General features: G+C 32.8%; 1 protein-coding gene and 1 long non-coding RNA gene across 2 annotated transcripts; one reads left to right on the top strand and one right to left on the bottom strand.

The window, feature by feature from the left end:
- Positions 1-2099: 2099 nt before the first annotated feature.
- On the bottom strand, positions 2100-3268 carry Dnaaf4 (Dynein axonemal assembly factor 4). The gene has a single exon (XM_075293760.1). It carries the CDS (start codon positions 2899-2901, stop codon positions 2179-2181), a length of 723 nt encoding a protein of 240 aa, XP_075149875.1. The 5' UTR covers positions 2902-3268; the 3' UTR covers positions 2100-2178.
- A 15187-nt stretch (positions 3269-18455) lies between these two features.
- LOC142223956 (uncharacterized) lies at positions 18456-20033 on the top strand. Its single transcript, XR_012718979.1, has 7 exons — positions 18456-18499; positions 18633-18677; positions 18849-18912; positions 19313-19378; positions 19505-19580; positions 19766-19831; positions 19958-20033. It is a non-coding gene; the product is annotated as an uncharacterized LOC142223956 (long non-coding RNA).
- The last annotated feature ends 726 nt before the right edge of the window (positions 20034-20759 follow it).

Below are 20759 nucleotides of genomic sequence, written 5' to 3'. Positions count from 1 at the left end.
TGGTCATATGAGTGTAAATCGGGCGAAAGCTTTATATGGGAGATATATCCAAATCTGAACCGATTTCAAGCAAATTTGGCACGCATAGTTACAAAGCTAATTCTACTCCCTGTGCAAAATTTCAACTAAATCGGAGCAAAAAATTGGCCTCTGTGGGCAAATGAGTGTAAATCGGGCGAAAGCTATATATGGGAGCTATATCTAAATCTGAACCGATTTGGCTGATATTTTGCAAGTTTTTCGAGACTCATAAAATATTCGGATGTACGGAATTTGAGGAAGATCGGTTGATATACACGCCAATTATGACCAGATCGGTGAAAAATATATATGGCAGCTATATCTAAATCTGAACCGATTTTTTCCAAAATCAATAGGGATCGTCTTTGAGCCGAAACAGGACCCTATACCAAATTTTAGGACAATCGGACTAAAACTGCGAGCTGTACTTTGCACACAAAAATACATCAACAGACAGACGGACGGACAGACAGACAGACGGACATCGCTAAATCGACTCAGAATTTAATTCTAAGCCGATCCGTATACTAAAAGGTTGGTCTATGATTACTCCTTCTTGGCGTTACATACAAATGCACAAACTTATTATACCCTGTACCACAGTAGTGGTGAAGGGTATAATTAACCATATAATTTTTGATTTATAAACTTTATGATTGAGAAGTATAATTGTCTTAATAAGTTTGCCATTGCGTTTTTAACACATTGAATTATCGATTTCAAGTATATATTCTTGATCAGGGTTAAATTCTAAGACGATATAACCACGTCCGTCTATCTGTTGCAATCGTGCTACAGCCTTCAATAATGAAGCTTTTGTGCTGAAATTCAATTCATATCGGCCCATTTTTCTATATAGCCTTCATGTAAACTGATCTACCAATTTGACTACTTGAGCATATAAACGTCTGCTACTTCTATCTGATTTACATGAAATTTGAAATCTAATTCAAATTTGGTATTTATCGGTACATGTTTTGATAACATATAACTCCCATATAGATCAATCTCCCGATTTAACTTCTTGAGGGGATAAAAGGCGCACTGGTCATCTAAATTTCCCGAAACTAAAGTAAAGTTTCCAGATTTTATTTCTTGTTCTCATTACATCATCGTATTAGGTTAGGTTGGTTAGGTGACATCCCAATGTATCAGGATCACTTAGACTATTCAGTCCATTGTGATACCACAGTGGTGAACTTCTCTCTTATCACTGAGTGCTGTCCGATTCCATGTTAAGCTCAATGACAAGGGACCTCCTTTGTAAAGCCGATTCCGAACGGCGTTCCACATTGCAGTGAAACCACTCAGAGAAGCTTTGAAGCCCTCAGAAATGTCACCAGCATTACTGAGGTGGGATAATCCATCGCTGAAAAAATTTTGGTGTTCCGTCCAAGCAGGAATCGAACCCACGACCTTGTGTATGCAAGGCGGGCATGCTAACCATTGCACCACGGTGGCTCCCATCGTATTAAAAAATCTTGCGATTGAAGCAAAAATAACTTTTGTTTGTGCCCAAGTAGATAGCTGAAAACACTAATTGATCCCCAAAGAAAAAAAAAATTATCAATATCTTCACAATATAAATCTTAATCCAATATGAAAAAGTATTCAACACAAAATTAATTGATTCAATTAATTTGTATCAAAATAAAAATCAGTTGAATAAGTTGATCAATTAAAATTTTAATTGTAAACATTAATTTTTTAGTTGAAGTCGATTAGTGATATGATTTACGTGCTTAAAGTACTATGATCTAAAAATTAAAAAGATCTATTAATTTCTTAATTAAATCTAAAAAATATGCAGAAAGCAGTAGACTCAAAATGGGTCTGAACTTTAAAATGTAACACTATATTAATTATCTTATTAATTGATTTCTTATACTCGTAGTATTCGATAGGCCTTTGTAGGATCCACGATATAAAAAAATAAACCAGAGGAAAAGAATTTATAGTCTTTGAATATCTTGTCGATTAGGATTGTGAAGATCTCTCCCTTAAATAGTTTCCTTCACTTCAGATGACCCTTGCAAGTATACTTACAGAGATTATCAAGCATTTTTCCAAATTTCAACTTATTGAGTATAAAAAAATGTTTTTATTTGAAAAAAAAAACAACGTAACAATTTCAGTAGATATGCACATTTCATGCATCTAGGCTTGAGAAGGGGCGCTACCTTCATTACCATCCTTACATCTTGGCATATTCTCCACTACAAATGGCCGAGGGACTCCTTCTTGGGATTCCCGTTTAGGTGTATCATATTGGAATGTCGAAAATTGGACATTGATTTTAGCACTGCTTCGTAAAGCTGGAAGTGAACGCGGTGCTATTGGTGTACCCACACGGCTTGAGGCTCTGGCAGACGATGAGCCCTGTGAACTTGTATCTCCCTTGGATTTTATATGGGTCTCTTTGGGGGCAACAGTCATTGCCTCGCGACATGCCTGCTCATGGAATTGCTTTACTCTCTCCCGCATAATGGTCTCTCGTTTCACTTCTTTATCAATTTCATTACGCCTCTTTAGCTCATATCTTTCCAAGGCCTTTTCATCTCGCTCCTTATTTCTTAGTACAATTTGATCGGATACTTCAAGACGCTTCTGGAATAACTCCTCTTTGCTCAGCTTCTGGAAGATTTCGGGCCATATACCTTTCTGCTTTTTGATAAGAACAATGCGGGCCTCAGTCTTGAAGATGCGACAAAAGCTAGCCATTTCATCGACTTCCTGTGTAAGATGGCGTTCGAAAAAAATTGGGGGATTGTTGAATTTCAGATACGTTGGCAAAAGGACAATGTCCGGCTTGCGGGTTATCAGGCGATTCAGTTCAATTATGATTTTGATTTCTTCATCGGTTTGAGTTATTTGCACCATTATCTCGGGCAGAAGAAGTGATTGAACCCTGTATGGCCTTTCCTGGTTTTTGATCTGTGCTGAATTCTTTTACAAAAATGTCCAAAGCGATAAGCCGGAACAAATTCGATTATGGGACTGATGATGATTTCTTCTTGCTTTTTGATAATACACACGCTGCCGTAAGCCACGATAAACAACTTTTGACACCAGGCAATATTTCCACAATGAAAGGAGTATGACTTTTATTTTTTGTTGTGCTAGTGATATGTTGTCGATATGATTGGAGTCGATTCTAGTCTGTTTCCATACCATTCATCAAATTGCTGACTACTGTTCAAATTTATTGTTTATTCGTGTTTACAAAATAAATGCCAGAGTATTTTTCCTCGGCCGGCATTCACCTGTCTCTTGGTTTCCCTATTTACTAACTGTCAGTTTTGATGTCGGGGTCACCCGCCTTGGTTACCATTACCCACTCACAGTTTTTCCCCTGGCAACCGGCAATAGCCACCCATCAATGAATCGACACTAACACAGGACTACCATAATGGGTTCGCTATTAATAATCCTTTTGCTACATTGAAAATAGAAATAAGTTATGGATATTCCCTTTTAATCGATAGTTTATGTAAATATTAATGCTTTGGAATTAATTATCTAATAAGAAGTCACAACATGAAATATTTTATGAGGTTTTGTCCATGTCGGGAATATGTATGAAGAAAAATCAATATATTAGTGTGTTGGAATTGAAGGAAATCAAAAAATTGTGCCATTTGTAGTCCTTCCGTAATATTTCTAATTGCAAATTCAGAAGTCAATCATCCCAAAGTCCAATTGGGTTTAGTCTCTGCCTATTAACAAGGCGCACTGTTTTGTGTTTGACTTTTCTTTTCATTTATGTTACATGGTCGATAAAGCAGTTTGTATGTCGAGTAACATATGCTTTAGTTAGATACAATTCAGAGACGACGTCCGCTACATTTGCAAATGCATTTATAACTCATTTATTAATGGGTGCTGATGTACTCTACACTGAAAAAATATTAACCTGATATGAAGGATTCTGGAATCAAAATTTAAGGACACGTACTTTTAACAATACTAAGGACAAATTTCTTTAAAACATTTTTCCAAAAATATTTAAATAAATTAAAGTCCATAATCTTTGCTTTCAATATTTTTTCATTAAATTTAAGACACGGATCTTAAAGTCATATGTCTTAAGTAAGGTTATTTTAGGCTCACTAAAACTATTGAAACCATTGGACTATGGGTGGAAATTGAAAATTTGCGGCAAAAATTATTTACAATCAATCTAGTATCTCCAAACATGGTATATCGATATTTATTATCAAAATCAAATGTTACCAAAAACAAGTATATAAAGCAGTAAATTCGGCCGGGCCGAATTTTAAATACCCACCACCATGAATCAAGTATAATAGTTTACTATGAAAACTCTTCGTCGTAGTGGGTTATTTAATAAATATATAGAATTGTAGGGGGTTTCATGACAAATCTTCTCCCAAACGAGCCAGCTCCCGAAGACAAACTTTAAAGATTCTACCTATGAAGGCCAGATAAGATTCTGGATTTATGAGAACCAATTTTGTTTGAGTTTTAGAGAAAATATAAACATATCGTGTATATGTTGAAATTACGCCTTGACTTAAAATCTTAAATCTGTAGATTTTTCCGCATTTATTTAAATACGATGAGTAAAATCTGGAACTTTTACTTTCAGTTTGAAGCAATTTTCATGATCAGTGCGCCTGCTATACCCTGAAAGAAGTGTTTTCTTTTTTGAGAAACGTAATTTTAGACAAGCAAAGTTTTCTTTTGACACAAAATTTAGAGACAATCGTTGAATAAACGAAAACACTTTATAAGAAAAAGAAATTTCGTTTGTCTAAAATTTTATTATAGATTACTAATTTCCAGCAAATCGGATAAAAACTACGGATTCTAGAAGTCCAAGGAATAAAGCCGGGAGATCGGTGTATATGGGGGCTATACCAAAACATGAACCGATAGGCACCATTTGCTACTCACATATTTGTGATATTAAAATACCTCCAGATTTTCAATTTCAAACAAATCGGCCAGAAAATATAGTCTCTAGACGCCCAAGAAGTAAAAATCGAGAGATCAGTCTATATGGGGGTTATACCAAAAAATGGACCGATATACCTCAATTTCGGCACTCTTATTTGTGGTCTAAAAATCCCTATAGATTTCGAATTTCAGGCAAATCATGTAATAAATACAGTTTATTGTAGCTCAAGAATTTCAGGCAAAGCGGATGTTAAATATAGTTTCTAGAAGCCCAAGAAGCAAAATGGGAGATCGGTCTATATGGGGGCTATACCAAAAAATGGACCGATGGGCACCATTTTCGGCACACCTTTTTATGGTCCCAAAAGAACTCTACATTTTCAATTTCAGGAAAATCGGATAGAAAATATAGTTTCTAGAAGCCCAAGAAGCTAAATTGGGAAATCAGTCTCTATGGGGGCTATATCAAAACATGGACCGATGAGCACCATTTTCGGCACACCTTTTTATGGTCCTCAAATACCTCTAGATTTCCAATTTCAGGCAAATCGGATGGTAAATATAGTTTCTAGAAGTCCTAAAAACAAAATCGGGATATCGGTCTATATGGGGGCTATACAAAAACATGGACCGATGAGAACCATTTTCGGCACACTTTTTTATGGTCCTCAAATACCTCTATATTTTCAATTTCAGGCAAATCGGATGGTAAATATAGTTTCTAGAAGCCCTAAAAACAAAATCGGGATATCGGTCTATATGGGGGCTATACAAAAACATGGACCGATGAGAACCATTTCCGGCACACCTTTTTATGGTCCTCAAATACCTCTATATTTTCAATTTCAGGCAAATTGGATAAAAACTACGGTTTTTATAGGTCCAAGACTCCAAATCGGGAGGTTGGTTTATATGGGGGCTATATCAAAACATGGACCTATGCGGACCATTTTCGACACACCTCTTTATGGTCCCAAAATACCTTTAGATTTTCAATTTCATACAAATCGGATAGAAAATACTGTTTCTAGAGGCGTAAAAAGCAAAATCGGGAGATCGGTCTATATGGGGGCTATACCAAAACATGGGCCGATATGGACCATTTTCGACACACCTCTTTATAGTCCCACAATACCTCTAGATTTCCAATTTCAGGCAAATCGGATGGTAAATATAGTTTCTAGACGCCCAAGAAGCAAAATCGGGAGATCGGTCTATATCAAAACATATCAAAACATGGACCGATACGAACGATTTTCGACACATCTCCTTATGGTCCTAAAATACCTCTGGATTTTCAATTTCAGACAAATCGGATAGAAAATACTGTTTCTAGACGCCTAAGAAGCAAAATCGGGAGATCGGTCTGTATGGGGGCTATACTAAAACATGGACCGATACGGACCATTTTCGACACACCTCTTTATGGTCCCAAAATACCTTTAGATTTCCAATTTCAGGCAAATCTGGTAAAAACTACTGTTTTTATAGGCCCACGACCACAAATCGGGAGGTCGGTTTATATGGGGACTATATCAAAACCTGGACCGATATAGCCCATCTTCGAACTTGACCTGCCTGCAAACAAAAAACTAATCTGTGCCAAATTTTGGGACGATAGTGCCATTATTGAAGGCTGTAGCGTGATTACAACAGACAGACAGACAGACAGACGGACAGACGGACATGCTTATATCGTCTTAGAATTTCTCCCTGATCAAGAATATATATACTTTATATAGTCGGAAATCGATATTTCGATGTGTTACAAACGGAATGACAAACTTATTATACCCCGTCACCATTTTATGGTGGTGGGTATAAAAAGAGTGTCAATCCCCCCTTATTCCAGTTGCGTTACTATAGAAGGCTCGAAATTGTAATTCCACTTGGAATAGTATAGAATATACTCATATATGGAGTTAAATCTATACTTGCTTATTTTCCTTATTAACCCTCTAATCCCCAAGCCCGCCTTTAGGCGGGTTTCATTTTGTAAGGAAGCTTTTAGTAAAACACACCTTACGACAACAAAAATTGGTAAAATAACAAGTATATAAGCCCTTGGTTATGTACCCTCCACCATGGATTGCGTAGAAACTTCTACGAAAGACTGTCATCCACAAACGAATTACTTGGGTTGTGGTATCTTAAAATTTCTTAACATCGTTTTCTAAATTGTGAGTTAGTCCATACGTGTTATATATTAGACAAAAAAAGGTACACGCTCACAAAAAATCGCTTCTGTAACATATACTCCCAAACATATTTTGCTTCAAGCATATACATTTTTGGGTATTGCCCAAACATTTATATGTTTGATCTCTACCAATATATAATATGTTTGAAAGCATATTGGTCTAAACAATATATGTTTGGGTAGTCTAAGTTCCAAACATTTTGTATTTTTGCATCCAAATTCAATAATGTTGTCTTCCAAAAAACAATATGTTATTTTGTGAACATATAAAATGTTTGGAAGCATTTTGCACCCAAAAATATTATATGCTTAAAAAATTCTCCCAAACAATACTGTGCTCAAAATTTTATTTATATATTTACAATCATAGTGAATTATGAAAATAAACAGGTAATATAGGTGCTAACAACATAGGTTTTCGACCTGAATGCTCAAAATTTTGTTTCTGCCTAATTGTATATTCCCCCACATCTTTCTCACTTCCAAGACATTTTTTAGTTCTTAGCACCTTTTTCTGTAATACAAACATTGTAGAAGAAATTATTCAATTTTTTTTATTTTAATTTTACCTTTTTCCGGACGGGGATTCGAACAGCGGACCACACAGTTTGTAAGGATCAAAGAAGAAGCTGATCAATTGCCCAAGGAAAAATAAAATGTAAATTTTGTAATAACAAGCAACAACCACCAACTTAATTCAATATCGCTCCCTGTTAAATAGCGCTCCAAGCTACTAAACACATATATGTTTATAGACTATTTCTAAATTAATATATGTTTGCATCCAAGCATATTATATTTACAAACATTTTATGTCCCAAACATAATATGTTCTAACATATTAACATATATGTCCCAAACATGTTATGCTAGTTTATGAACATTATATGCTTGCACTCAAAAATATTGTGTTTAAAAATTTGTGTTCCAAACATATAATGTTTATAGCCAAACATATGAAAAACAGTCTTTTTCATCCGTGTATGTGTAGGTAAGTCTACAAATAATTACGAATCGATATGGACTTTTGCACGGTACGTAGAGAGCCAGAATTGAAATATGGGGGTCGCTTATATGGGGGCTATATACAATTATGACTGATATGGACCAATTTTTGTGTGATTAGGGATCGATTTATCTGAGGGCTATATATAACTATAGACCGATATGGACCTAGTTAGGCATGGTTGTTAACGGCAATATACTAGCACAATGTACCAAATTTCAACTGACTCGGATGACATTTGCTCCTCCAAGAGGCTCCAAAACCAAATCTCAAGATCGGTTTATATGGGGGCTATATATGATTATGGACTGATATGGACCACTTTTGGCATGGTTGTTAAATATCATATACTACCACCACGTACTAATTTTAAACCAGATCGGATGAATTTTGCTTCTCCAAAAGGCACCGGAGGTCAAATCTGGGGATCGGTTTATATGGGGGCTATATATAATTATGGACCGATTTCGACCAATTTTTGCATATGTGTTTGAGGCCATATATTAACACCACGTACCAAATTTCAACTGAATCGGATGAATTTTGGTCTTCCAAGAGGCTCCGGAGGTCAAATCTGGTGATCGGTTTATATGGGGGCTATATATAATTATGGACCGATGTGGACCAATTTTTGCATGGTCATTATATGGGGGCTATATATAATTATGGACCGATGTGGACCAATTTTTGCATGCTTGTTAGAGACCATATACTAACACCATGTACCAAATTTCAGCCGGATCGGATGAAATTTGTTTCTCTTAGAGGCTCCACAAGCCAAATCGGGGGATCGGTTTATATGGGGGCTATATGTAATTATGGACCGATGTGGACCAATTTTTGCATTGTTGTTAGAGACCATATACTAACACCATGTACCAAATTTCATTTTTCATTTTTCAGCAGATCTTTTGCTACCTAATTACAAATTGAATGTAAATTTGCTAATCTAAATACAAAACAATTTGGCGTGCCATGGCTTTTGTGCTGAAAATTCATCAAAGATTTATAAATTTTGAAAAGTTTTTTTTTAAATTTATAACCGCCAAACCATGTTGAATTCTCGTCCATATATGTCGGCTATTATTAGTCGTTCACTACCTTTATTTGAAACTGCTGAAATTTGCTTCTCTTAGAGGGTCCGCAAGCCAAATTTGGGGGTCCGTTTATATGGGGGCTATACGTAAAAGTGGACCGATATGGCCCATTTGCAATACCATCCGACCTACATCAATAACAACTGCCAAGTTTCAAGTCGATAGCTTGTTTCGTTCGGAAGTTAGCGTGATTTCAACAGACGGACGGACGGACATGCTCAGATCGACTCAGAATTTCACCACGACCCAGAATATATATACTTTATGCGGTCTTGGAGCAATATTTCGATGTGTTACAAACGGAATGACAAAGATAATATACCCCCATCCTATGGTGGAGGGTATAAAAAGGGTTCAAAAATAGGACATGTTTTTCAACACTTTGTTTTAAAGGAATTTTTTTACCTAAAACAGATTATAATTTCTAGTTAAAGTTGATTTTGAATTTAAAATTTAAGTTGTCGTTAACCCATTTTCAAAGATTTTTGATAGCATACGAAGAAAAAAGATGAAAAGGATCAAACTTAAACACCCACAAAAAAGTGAACCCACACGGATGAAAAAGACTGTTTTTCATATGTTTGGCTATAAACATTATATGTTTGGAACACAAATTTTGAAACACAATATTTTTGAGTGCAAGCATATAATGTTCATAAACTAGCATAACATGTTTGGGACATATATGTTAATATGTTAGAACATATTATGTTTGGGACATAAAATGTTTGTAAATATAATATGCTTGAATGCAAACATATATTAATTTAGAAATAGCCTATAAACATACATGTATTTAGTAGCTTGGAGCGCTATTTAACAGGGAGCGATATTGAATTAAGTTGGTGGTTGTTGCTTGTTATTACAAAATTAACATTTTATTTGTCCTTGGGCAATTGATCAGCTACTTCTTTGATCCTTACAAACTGTGTGGTCCGCTGTTCGAATCCCCGTCCGGCAAAAGGTAAAATTAAAATAAAAAAATCATAAAATTGAATAATTTCTTCTACAATGTTTGTATTACAGAAAAAGGTGCTAAGAACTAAAAAATCTCGTTGAAGTGAGAAAGATGTGGGAGAATATACAATTAGGCAGAAACAAAATTTTGAGCATTCAGGTCGAAAACCTATGTTGTTAGCACCTATATTACCTGTTTATTTTCATAATTCATTATGATTGTAAATATATAAATAAATAAATAAAATTTTGAGCACAATATCGCTTCTGTAACATATACTCCCAAACATATTTTGCTTCAAGCATATACATTTTTGGGTATTGCCCAAACATTTATATGTTTGATCTCTACCAATATATAATATGTTTCAAAGCATATTGGTCTAAACAATATATGTTTGGGTAGTCAATTTCCAAACATTTTGTATTTTTGCATCCAAATTCAATAATGTTGTCTTCCAAGAAACAATATGTTATTATGTGAACATATAATATGTTTGTAATATGTTTGATCGGTTTATATGGGGGCTATATATAATTATGGACCGATGTGGACCAATTTTTGCATGGTCATTATATGGGGGCTATATATAATTATGGACCGATGTGGACCAATTTTTGCATGCTTGTTAGAGACCATATACTAACACCATGTACCAAATTTCAGCCGGATCGGATGAAATTTGTTTCTCTTAGAGGCTCCACAAGCCAAATCGGGGGATCGGTTTATATGGGGGCTATATGTAATTATGGACCGATGTGGACCAATTTTTGCATTGTTGTTAGAGACCATATACTAACACCATGTACCAAATTTCATTTTTCATTTTTCAGCAGATCTTTTGCTACCTAATTACAAATTGAATGTAAATTTGCTAATCTAAATACAAAACAATTTGGCGTGCCATGGCTTTTGTGCTGAAAATTCATCAAAGATTTATAAATTTTGAAAAGTTTTTTTTTAAATTTATAACCGCCAAACCATGTTGAATTCTCGTCCATATATGTCGGCTATTATTAGTCGTTCACTACCTTTATTTGAAACTGCTGAAATTTGCTTCTCTTAGAGGGTCCGCAAGCCAAATTTGGGGGTCCGTTTATATGGGGGCTATACGTAAAAGTGGACCGATATGGCCCATTTGCAATACCATCCGACCTACATCAATAACAACTGCCAAGTTTCAAGTCGATAGCTTGTTTCGTTCGGAAGTTAGCGTGATTTCAACAGACGGACGGACGGACATGCTCAGATCGACTCAGAATTTCACCACGACCCAGAATATATATACTTTATGCGGTCTTGGAGCAATATTTCGATGTGTTACAAACGGAATGACAAAGATAATATACCCCCATCCTATGGTGGAGGGTATAAAAAGGGTTCAAAAATAGGACATGTTTTTCAACACTTTGTTTTAAAGGAATTTTTTTACCTAAAACAGATTATAATTTCTAGTTAAAGTTGATTTTGAATTTAAAATTTAAGTTGTCGTTAACCCATTTTCAAAGATTTTTGATAGCATACGAAGAAAAAAGATGAAAAGGATCAAACTTAAACACCCACAAAAAAGTGAACCCACACGGATGAAAAAGACTGTTTTTCATATGTTTGGCTATAAACATTATATGTTTGGAACACAAATTTTGAAACACAATATTTTTGAGTGCAAGCATATAATGTTCATAAACTAGCATAACATGTTTGGGACATATATGTTAATATGTTAGAACATATTATGTTTGGGACATAAAATGTTTGTAAATATAATATGCTTGAATGCAAACATATATTAATTTAGAAATAGCCTATAAACATACATGTATTTAGTAGCTTGGAGCGCTATTTAACAGGGAGCGATATTGAATTAAGTTGGTGGTTGTTGCTTGTTATTACAAAATTAACATTTTATTTTTCCTTGGGCAATTGATCAGCTACTTCTTTGATCCTTACAAACTGTGTGGTCCGCTGTTCGAATCCCCGTCCGGCAAAAGGTAAAATTAAAATAAAAAAATCATAAAATTTAATAATTTCTTCTACAATGTTTGTATTACAGAAAAAGGTGCTAAGAACTAAAAAATCTCGTTGAAGTGAGAAAGATGTGGGAGAATATACAATTAGGCAGAAACAAAATTTTGAGCATTCAGGTCGAAAACCTATGTTGTTAGCACCTATATTACCTGTTTATTTTCATAATTCATTATGATTGTAAATATATAAATAAATAAATAAAATTTTGAGCACAATATCGCTTCTGTAACATATACTCCCAAACATATTTTGCTTCAAGCATATACATTTTTGGGTATTGCCCAAACATTTATATGTTTGATCTCTACCAATATATAATATGTTTCAAAGCATATTGGTCTAAACAATATATGTTTGGGTAGTCAATTTCCAAACATTTTGTATTTTTGCATCCAAATTCAATAATGTTGTCTTCCAAGAAACAATATGTTATTATGTGAACATATAATATGTTTGGAAGCATTTTGCACCCAAAAATATTATATGCTTAAAAAAAATTCTCCCAAACAATATTGTGCTCAAAATTTTATTTATTTATTTATATATTTACAATCATAATGAATTATGAAAATAAACAGGTAATATAGGTGCTAACAACATAGGTTTTCGACCTGAATGCTCAAAATTTTGTTTCTGCCTAATTGTATATTCCCCCACATCTTTCTCACTTCCACGAGATTTTTTAGTTCTTAGCACCTTTTTCTGTAATACAAACATTGTAGAAGAAATTATTCAATTTTATGATTTTTTTATTTTAAGTTTACCTTTTGCCGGACGGGGATTCGAACAGCGGACCACACAGTTTGTAAGGATCAAAGAAGTAGCTGATCAATTGCCCAAGGAAAAATAAAATGTTAATTTTGTAATAACAAGCAACAACCACCAACTTAGTTCAATATCGCTCCCTGTTAAATAGCGCTCCAAGCTACTAAACACATATATGTTTATAGGCTATTTCTAAATTAATATATGTTTGCATCCAAGCATATTATATTTACAAACATTTTATGTCCCAAACATAATATGTTCTAACATATTAACATATATGTCCCAAACATGTTATGCTAGTTTATGAACATTATATGCTTGCACTCAAAAATATTGTGTTTAAAAAATTGTGTTCCAAACATATAATGTTTATAGCCAAACATATGAAAAACAGTCTTTTTCATCCGTGTGGCATATCTAATAATATATGCTTGGATAGGACCATATACAGCACTATATCTAATAAGATATGGTAGATATAACATCATATCTAACTATATATGGGGTTAAATACGGTCCAAAATATAATAAAAAAATCATGAACAAGTTAAAAAGATTTTTGAAATACACGTCTAAACCTCAATGTCATTATGTCAAATGTCAACGCCGTCAGGGGCATCACTTCTAAACAAATTTAACGCAAGACTAGCTGAGAAAATTAAGAAATTTAATATAATTGTTTTAAATGTGTTCCTTTGATAAAGTGTATATCGTTTCCTTTATTGCGGAGATTATGTAGGTAAGTAGATTGTATTTGTTATTTCCTTAGTAGTCATTTTCATATTGTTTTACTATTTTCTAGATTTCTAGAGGTGTACTGGTTAACATGCCCGCCTTGCATTCAAAAGGTCACGGGTTCAATCCCAGTTCCGACCAACACCAAAAATTATTTCGGCGGTGGATTATCTCCTCGCAGTAATGTTGGTGACATTTCTGCTTCAAAGATTCTCTAAGTTGTTTCAGCGCAACGTGAAATGCCGATAGGACTCGATTATAACAAGGAGGTCCCATGTTATTGAGCTAATTATTGAATCGAGCAGCAGTCAGTGATAAGTGAGATGTTGATCACTGTGATGTCATGATGGTCTGAATAGTATGTATGAGCCTAAAATAACAGCCTATCTCTATACCTAACCTAATCCCGAATACACTTTAAATGTGAGTATTAAAAGCAACATACAATTATATGGCAATTTTTATTGCAACTTAAAGAAGAATGATCCAAAACAATACTAATACTTGCTTACATAGTTCAATATATTCCCATATTTGTTTATTCCTATATTTGTTTAATAATTGTTTTTTTTTTTACTTAATTTCATTGCAGATTGCCTTAACGCTGTAATACTTTAGTCGCGTGTCTAAGTCCAAAGCAGAAGAAACAAACGAAAAAACCCTTGGACAACACTCTAACTCAACTCTCTTAAATAGCTTTGATGGATCAATTTAAATTAAACATATTTATTATGCACATACTTTTTGTCTGTATTATTAAATAAAACAATTGATCTCATTTTATATACAAATTATGGGCTTTTATGTGTTGAAAGATCTCGAAAGATACAATTGTATCAAATAATATACAATTATATCAAATTAGATCTGATTAGATGTGTCTCATTTTTGAGATATGATCAGATCCAATTTCATAGTATTTAGATCTGACCAGATATAACCATTTTTCGGATCTGCTCAGATCTGACCATATCTTGGCTCAGATCTAACCATATCAAATCAGATCCCCCAATTTTTACACGGGAATAAGTTAATCGATGTCTGGTTTGCAATCCAACAACTTTCGCTCTAATAAAATGCTATCGAATTTATTCGCAGCCCAGTGTTGCAGAGTATATTTTCTATATTTGGATATTCGATTTATATTAAACGACAATTATAGTTCGTTGATATGTCGGCATCAAATATTTTTTATCCTCCTCCAATGGCATCAAATTTCATCGCCATTTTTGTTTTCTTATCTAAGAGATGGAAGCCCATGTGACATGTGTCTTTGTAGTCATTGCATGTAAAGGAAAACTTTTTGTATCATTCTTTCGTCATTTATTGTAATGATGTTCATTCACATTTATCCATGTTTTTGGTGTAGTGTATTGGCTTGTCTCAAATCCTTCTTTACAAAAACAACAATCAACATATTAAAGGACAATTCATATTTACCGCGCCAGGATTTGCATAATGGAATAACATTCATGACAATAGACACTGTCGTGATTACATTATTTTTCCGGTGTCCCAATTATGTCAGCTGAGGATTATTAGACATTCGTGTTGCTTATTACCACTATCTGCACGTGTAAAATCATTCCTAATCAGTCCCACATCCTTTCTTCCATCCATCCTTCAATGCAAACTTCTAGTTACATTTACGACCTGTCGCAGACGAAATTTAAAGATACAATTGTCAAAGTAATAAAGGAAATTTGCTTGCAAATTAGTATATTAATACACTTTTAGTTGCTGCCCAAACTCCAATAAGTTTGGGCGATAGTGCTGTAAGCATGTTAAGCGTGTTAAACTTTTTTACGCATGCATTTTTTTGTACATTTGTTTTTATTACAATCTTACTAAGGTCTGTCCAACATGCTAAAGATAGATGTGAACATACCACAATTCTTTTGTCAGAATTAAGGATTAAAAATATACGAGGGTGGTCCTTACACGGAGAGAAAATATTGTTTTTCATATGTTTCGGTGTAAAAATTTTATGTCTAGAACTCAAATTTTAGCACATTATTTTTAAGTGCAAGCATATAAAGTTCATAATCTAATAGAACATGCTTGGGACATGTATGTTAATATGTTAGAACATATTCTACCATGTTCCGATATTCGGATTCGCAAATCGCAAGAATTTATTTCTCTTGTAACAACTTCTCATTAAAGAGAAGTATATTACCAAGATTGAAAGGCGTTTTCATTTCGCCACAAATATGTTACGTTGCCTTGGAGTTACACTACTTTTTCCCTCATTGTATTTACACACAAATAATAGTGTCAATCCAAGGTTATTGTTAGTTAATTCATAATATAGTGAGGAATACAGTATCCAAAATCTATGACAGTATCCTTCATATTTGGCAATTAATTTCGAGAATGTTGCACATTTTCCCCAATTGAAGTCGCCATAAGTTTATAAGTTTCAGGGTTAAGAAATTATGGCCAAATGAAAAATTTGCGATTCCGAATTTCGGAACAGAACACTACATTTTCTTAAATATAATGTCTCTGGAATTATATATTAATTTAGAAATCTCGTACAAACATATATATGCTTAGAAACGTCAGAGAGAGATCAAATGATTAGAAACTGGAATTAACAATTTGGGGCCTTAAAAAAAGATATGCTTAGGGTGAAACATAGTATGGTTGCAGAGTGCACACAATTGTTTGTTGGAACAAATTCTGAAAATATGTATGCTTAAAACAGAATATGTTTGGGAGTGTATCTTACAGATGCAATTTTTTGAGGGTGTATACGAGGGCAGTTCAGAAAGTTCTTAGCCTAGCACAAAAAGCGCGGTATAAACAGAAAAAAGTTAAGTGTTTTGGAAACTTCCATCACTGTTATGAACACATGTTAAATTATGTTTCGATCTGGCAACTCCTTCATATAGAAACAGGTGTTTTCGAAACAGACGCATCCGCAATTTTTTTTATGGAAAAATTAGAGATGCGTGCTGTCATTAAATATTTAAATAAATAAGGTTTATCGGGACAAGAAATTCATAATGATATGGTGAATGTGTTACACAGAAAAAAAGTGTCTCGTAAATTTAAGAAGATTTTTACAATAATTTATTACAAGAATTTTCCAGAATTTTAGTTCATTTTTCGTATCTTGAACGAAAATTAACTACTGGAAAGGAAATTTTACAAATTCTAAGTAGCAATCGTTTAGTTCATGGCCTACAAAATACGATGGAAATTTCCTCAAAAAATTTCTTAACTGATAGTTAAAAATTCGTTTGTCATGCTATAAAACTACTTGTGAAATGTAAAGTATTTTCTAAATAATAAGTGCAATTTACTACAAGATTTTTTTGTATGAGAAAATATTTTTTTACGAAAAATGAACTTGAAAGTGGATAGCAATTTCTTACTGACAATTCCTATAGTTAATAATTGCTGGTAAAAAATTACACAATGAAATATTTTTAGTTCACATGTAATTAAATTTATAGATATTTTCGTCAAAAATGGGAGATAACATTTCATGAAAATTTTGCAAATTATAAGTTAAACGTTTCATCGTTCATAAACTGGTGTGCCTTTACGAATATTATTCTTAGAGTAAATTGTCAGCAGATGCGATGAACTAATGCATAGTACAGAGATCTTTATCGGCATAGTGGAATGTGATTAATGTAAAGATGATGTTACTTGAGTTTTGTTGTGCATACATGAGCGTGGGGTTGTTTTTATTTTTGTTCATTTAGTGGTTTGTGTGTGCGTGTGTTTGTTATTCGTTGATGGTTTTTGGCTGGATGAGGTGTTGTTTTCAATAAAGGCACATGTGTTTTTGTTGTTGTAGGAATGTTTTGGCTTCGCTTGGTTTTGTTTGGCATGCTTCAGTTGTATAGTTGGCGTTGGCGTGGGCTGTTGCATCTTTTAAGTAGGTATGCAACAAGGGAATATAAAGGCATGGAATATTTTGGATTTTTGAGACATATACAGTCGACTCCGCTTTAGCGCAATGCGCTTTACTGAAAAACCTCGGATAACTGAAATCGATCGCATTCCCCAGTTGTTTTTTCTGTCCATTTCATTTAAATTACTCCGCTTTAGTGAAACTCCGCTTAACTGAAAAAATCGGATTACTGAAAAGTTTTTTGTGTTCAAATGAGTTTCGTCACATTAGTATGACTTCGCTTTACTGAAAATGCCACATTCTCGCTATTGAGAGAGAGTACATTTTCTTCTCCGTATTGAGAACGCTTTATTTCAAGTGAAGATGGCACTTTCAAAACAGTTTAAATCACTCTGTAAATAAAATCAACTGAAAGGTAAAATTGTAGATGGCACACACACGGAATCAAACACCTTGTTTTTATTATTTTATGTACATAGCATTGGTCATAAGTTCGGTTAACTGAAATTGAGTGGATTTTTTTCCAGTTATACGGAGTCCGCTTTACTGAAACTTTTTCAGTTATCCGAAGTTCGCATTACTGGAAGTTTTTTTCAGTTATCCGTAGTCCGCTTTAGCAAAAACTTCGGATAACTGAAATTAAATGGCTGCATTTTTAACGTTTCAGTAAAGCGGAGTCGACTGTATTGGTGTTTGTTTATTTAACCTTTTAAATGAAAATTATTAATATTTTATCGGTAGTTTAGAAAAAAATTATTAAGAATATTTAGGGAAATATGTTGAAATTGAAAGTGTATTGAAATTTTTATTATTCTATGTAAAAAAATAATATTCAATTCCAGATGAATTTGGAAAATGTTTGTTATATCTCAGCGTATAGTTTATTCATAAATTGGTAAGTATTTTTTTAATATGACTTTCTTTTAAAAAGAATATTTTTTATGTATATTATTATTTGTTAATTATTTTTTTTTTTTGAAAACCAGTTTAATGTTTTTCTTTGTTGTAAAAACAATATTTAATTTCAGAGCAACTCCAGATGGATTCGAACAAATTTAAAAAATAGAGAATTGGTAAGTTTTCTTTTAAAAAATTGACTTTCTTTCAACTAGAATATTTACGTTTTTATGACCTTTTTATAATCAAAATTACAGGTTTTTAATACCTTATTTTAGTATTTCTTTAATAAAATTTTTTGGAAACTAATGTAATATTTTTAATGTAAAAAAAATATTTAATTTCAGAATAACCCCTTAAAATTTGGACAAATTTTTATTACTGCTTTGCCTGTAATTTAATAGTGAATTGGTAAGGATTCTTTAACTTTCTTTTAACCCTGGACAGCCATCCTTATTTTTTGTACATTAACGTCATCCTTCGTCATTTTGACTACGGCTGATTTCAAGACGATATAATTTTCATCGTGAGCGAAAAAGTGAACGAAACTTGAATTTATTTTCTTATTCAATTTGGTATAAAATAAATAAAAAAAAATTCATAAAACGGTCGAATTAGTGTAGCTTAAATTTACCATTTCCCAATAGACTAAAATGCATTTTAAATCGAAAATGAAATTACGTGTCGTCATTTTGACGAATGATGACTGTCTAGGGTTGTCAAGAATATTTGGTTTTTTATGCATATTATTATTTTTTCATTAGATTTTTTGAAAACCTATTTAATAATTTTATTTAATATTCAATTTCAGAGTAACCCAAATAAATTTGGACAACTTTTTATATTTCCCCTCAGCGTACAATTTAATAGAGAATTGGTAAGTTTTATATTAAAACTTTGGCTTTCTTTCAACTAGAATATTTATTTTATTATATCTTTCACATCGATAACACAGTTTTATGGGTTTATTTAGAATACTTCATTATTTCTCTAATTGTTTCAGGTACAAATTTTATGAGATACATTTTCCAAAGAAAAGTTGAATTCCTTACACCATTTGATAAAATGTCCCAAATATGGTAAGTTACAAGCTAAAATGAAGAATTAAAAATTATATTTCATTACATGGTGTTAATTTTTAACAATTTTCATTATTGTTTCCATTTTTTCCAGCAAGATATTTGGTTTTTTATGCATATTATTATTTTTTTCATTAGATTTTTTGAAAACCTATTTAATAATTTTATTTAATATTTAATTTCAGAGTAACCCAAATAAATTTGGACAACTTTTTATATTTCCCCTCAGCGTACAATTTAATAGAGAATTGGTAAGTTTTATATTAAAACTTTGGCTTTCTTTCAACTAGAATATTTATTTTATTATATCTTTCACATCGATAACACAGTTTTATGGGTTTATTTAGAATACTTCATTATTTCTCTAATTGTTTCAGGTACAAATTTTATGAGATACATTTTCCAAAGAAAAGTTGAATTCCTTACACCATTTGATAAAATGTCCCAAATATGGTAAGTTACAAGCTAAAATGAAGAATTAAAAATTATATTTCATTACATGGTGTTAATTTTTAACAATTTTCATTATTGTTTCCATTTTTTCCAGCAAGATATGTGAAAAAATTACCTACGATGAATAAAAAAGGATAAGTTAAAATGTCCAAACAGCGGGTTCAAATGAACTACTCTCTGTTCCATGTGGTCATAATTTTTATTCACAAAAAACATTGTATTAAGAACTTTCATCATAAGTTTTTTTAATAAAGTACTTTTGCTTAAAGATAGTTTAATTTTAATGTATGAAAATTCTCATAATAGTAAAACGGTTTGTTGTTCCTTTAATTATTTAATTTCTCTGTACTGTGGAATGATTGATTTAAAAATAGTCTAGTCGTCGACATTTTAAAGAGACTGTTAACCAACTTTTATTATCGGGTTTCCCACAAAATAAGCAAGTAAACCAAAATAATATTGACTTTTTAACTTGGTAGGGGTATATAAATCTTATGGTGTTGTAAAAATGAACTAAACTACAATGTTATAGATGAACTAAAATTTAAGAAAATTATAAACTAGACAAGTTGAAAAAAATCTTAAGGGCTAAATCATGGTCAATATTACTACAGTTTAGTTCATTTTGCAATGGAAAAGGGTTCACTGTTTTTTCAGTGTAGGCGAAAGTGCTTCTTCATATGCAACAGTAGATTAGGTTAGGTTAGGTGGCAGCCTGATGTATCA

The sequence above is a fragment of the Haematobia irritans genome, chromosome 2 (assembly GCF_050003625.1).
Source record: "Haematobia irritans isolate KBUSLIRL chromosome 2, ASM5000362v1, whole genome shotgun sequence".
In the NCBI taxonomy this organism is placed as follows: domain Eukaryota; kingdom Metazoa; phylum Arthropoda; class Insecta; order Diptera; family Muscidae; genus Haematobia; species Haematobia irritans.
This window is presented reverse-complemented; position numbering and strand designations above follow the sequence as displayed.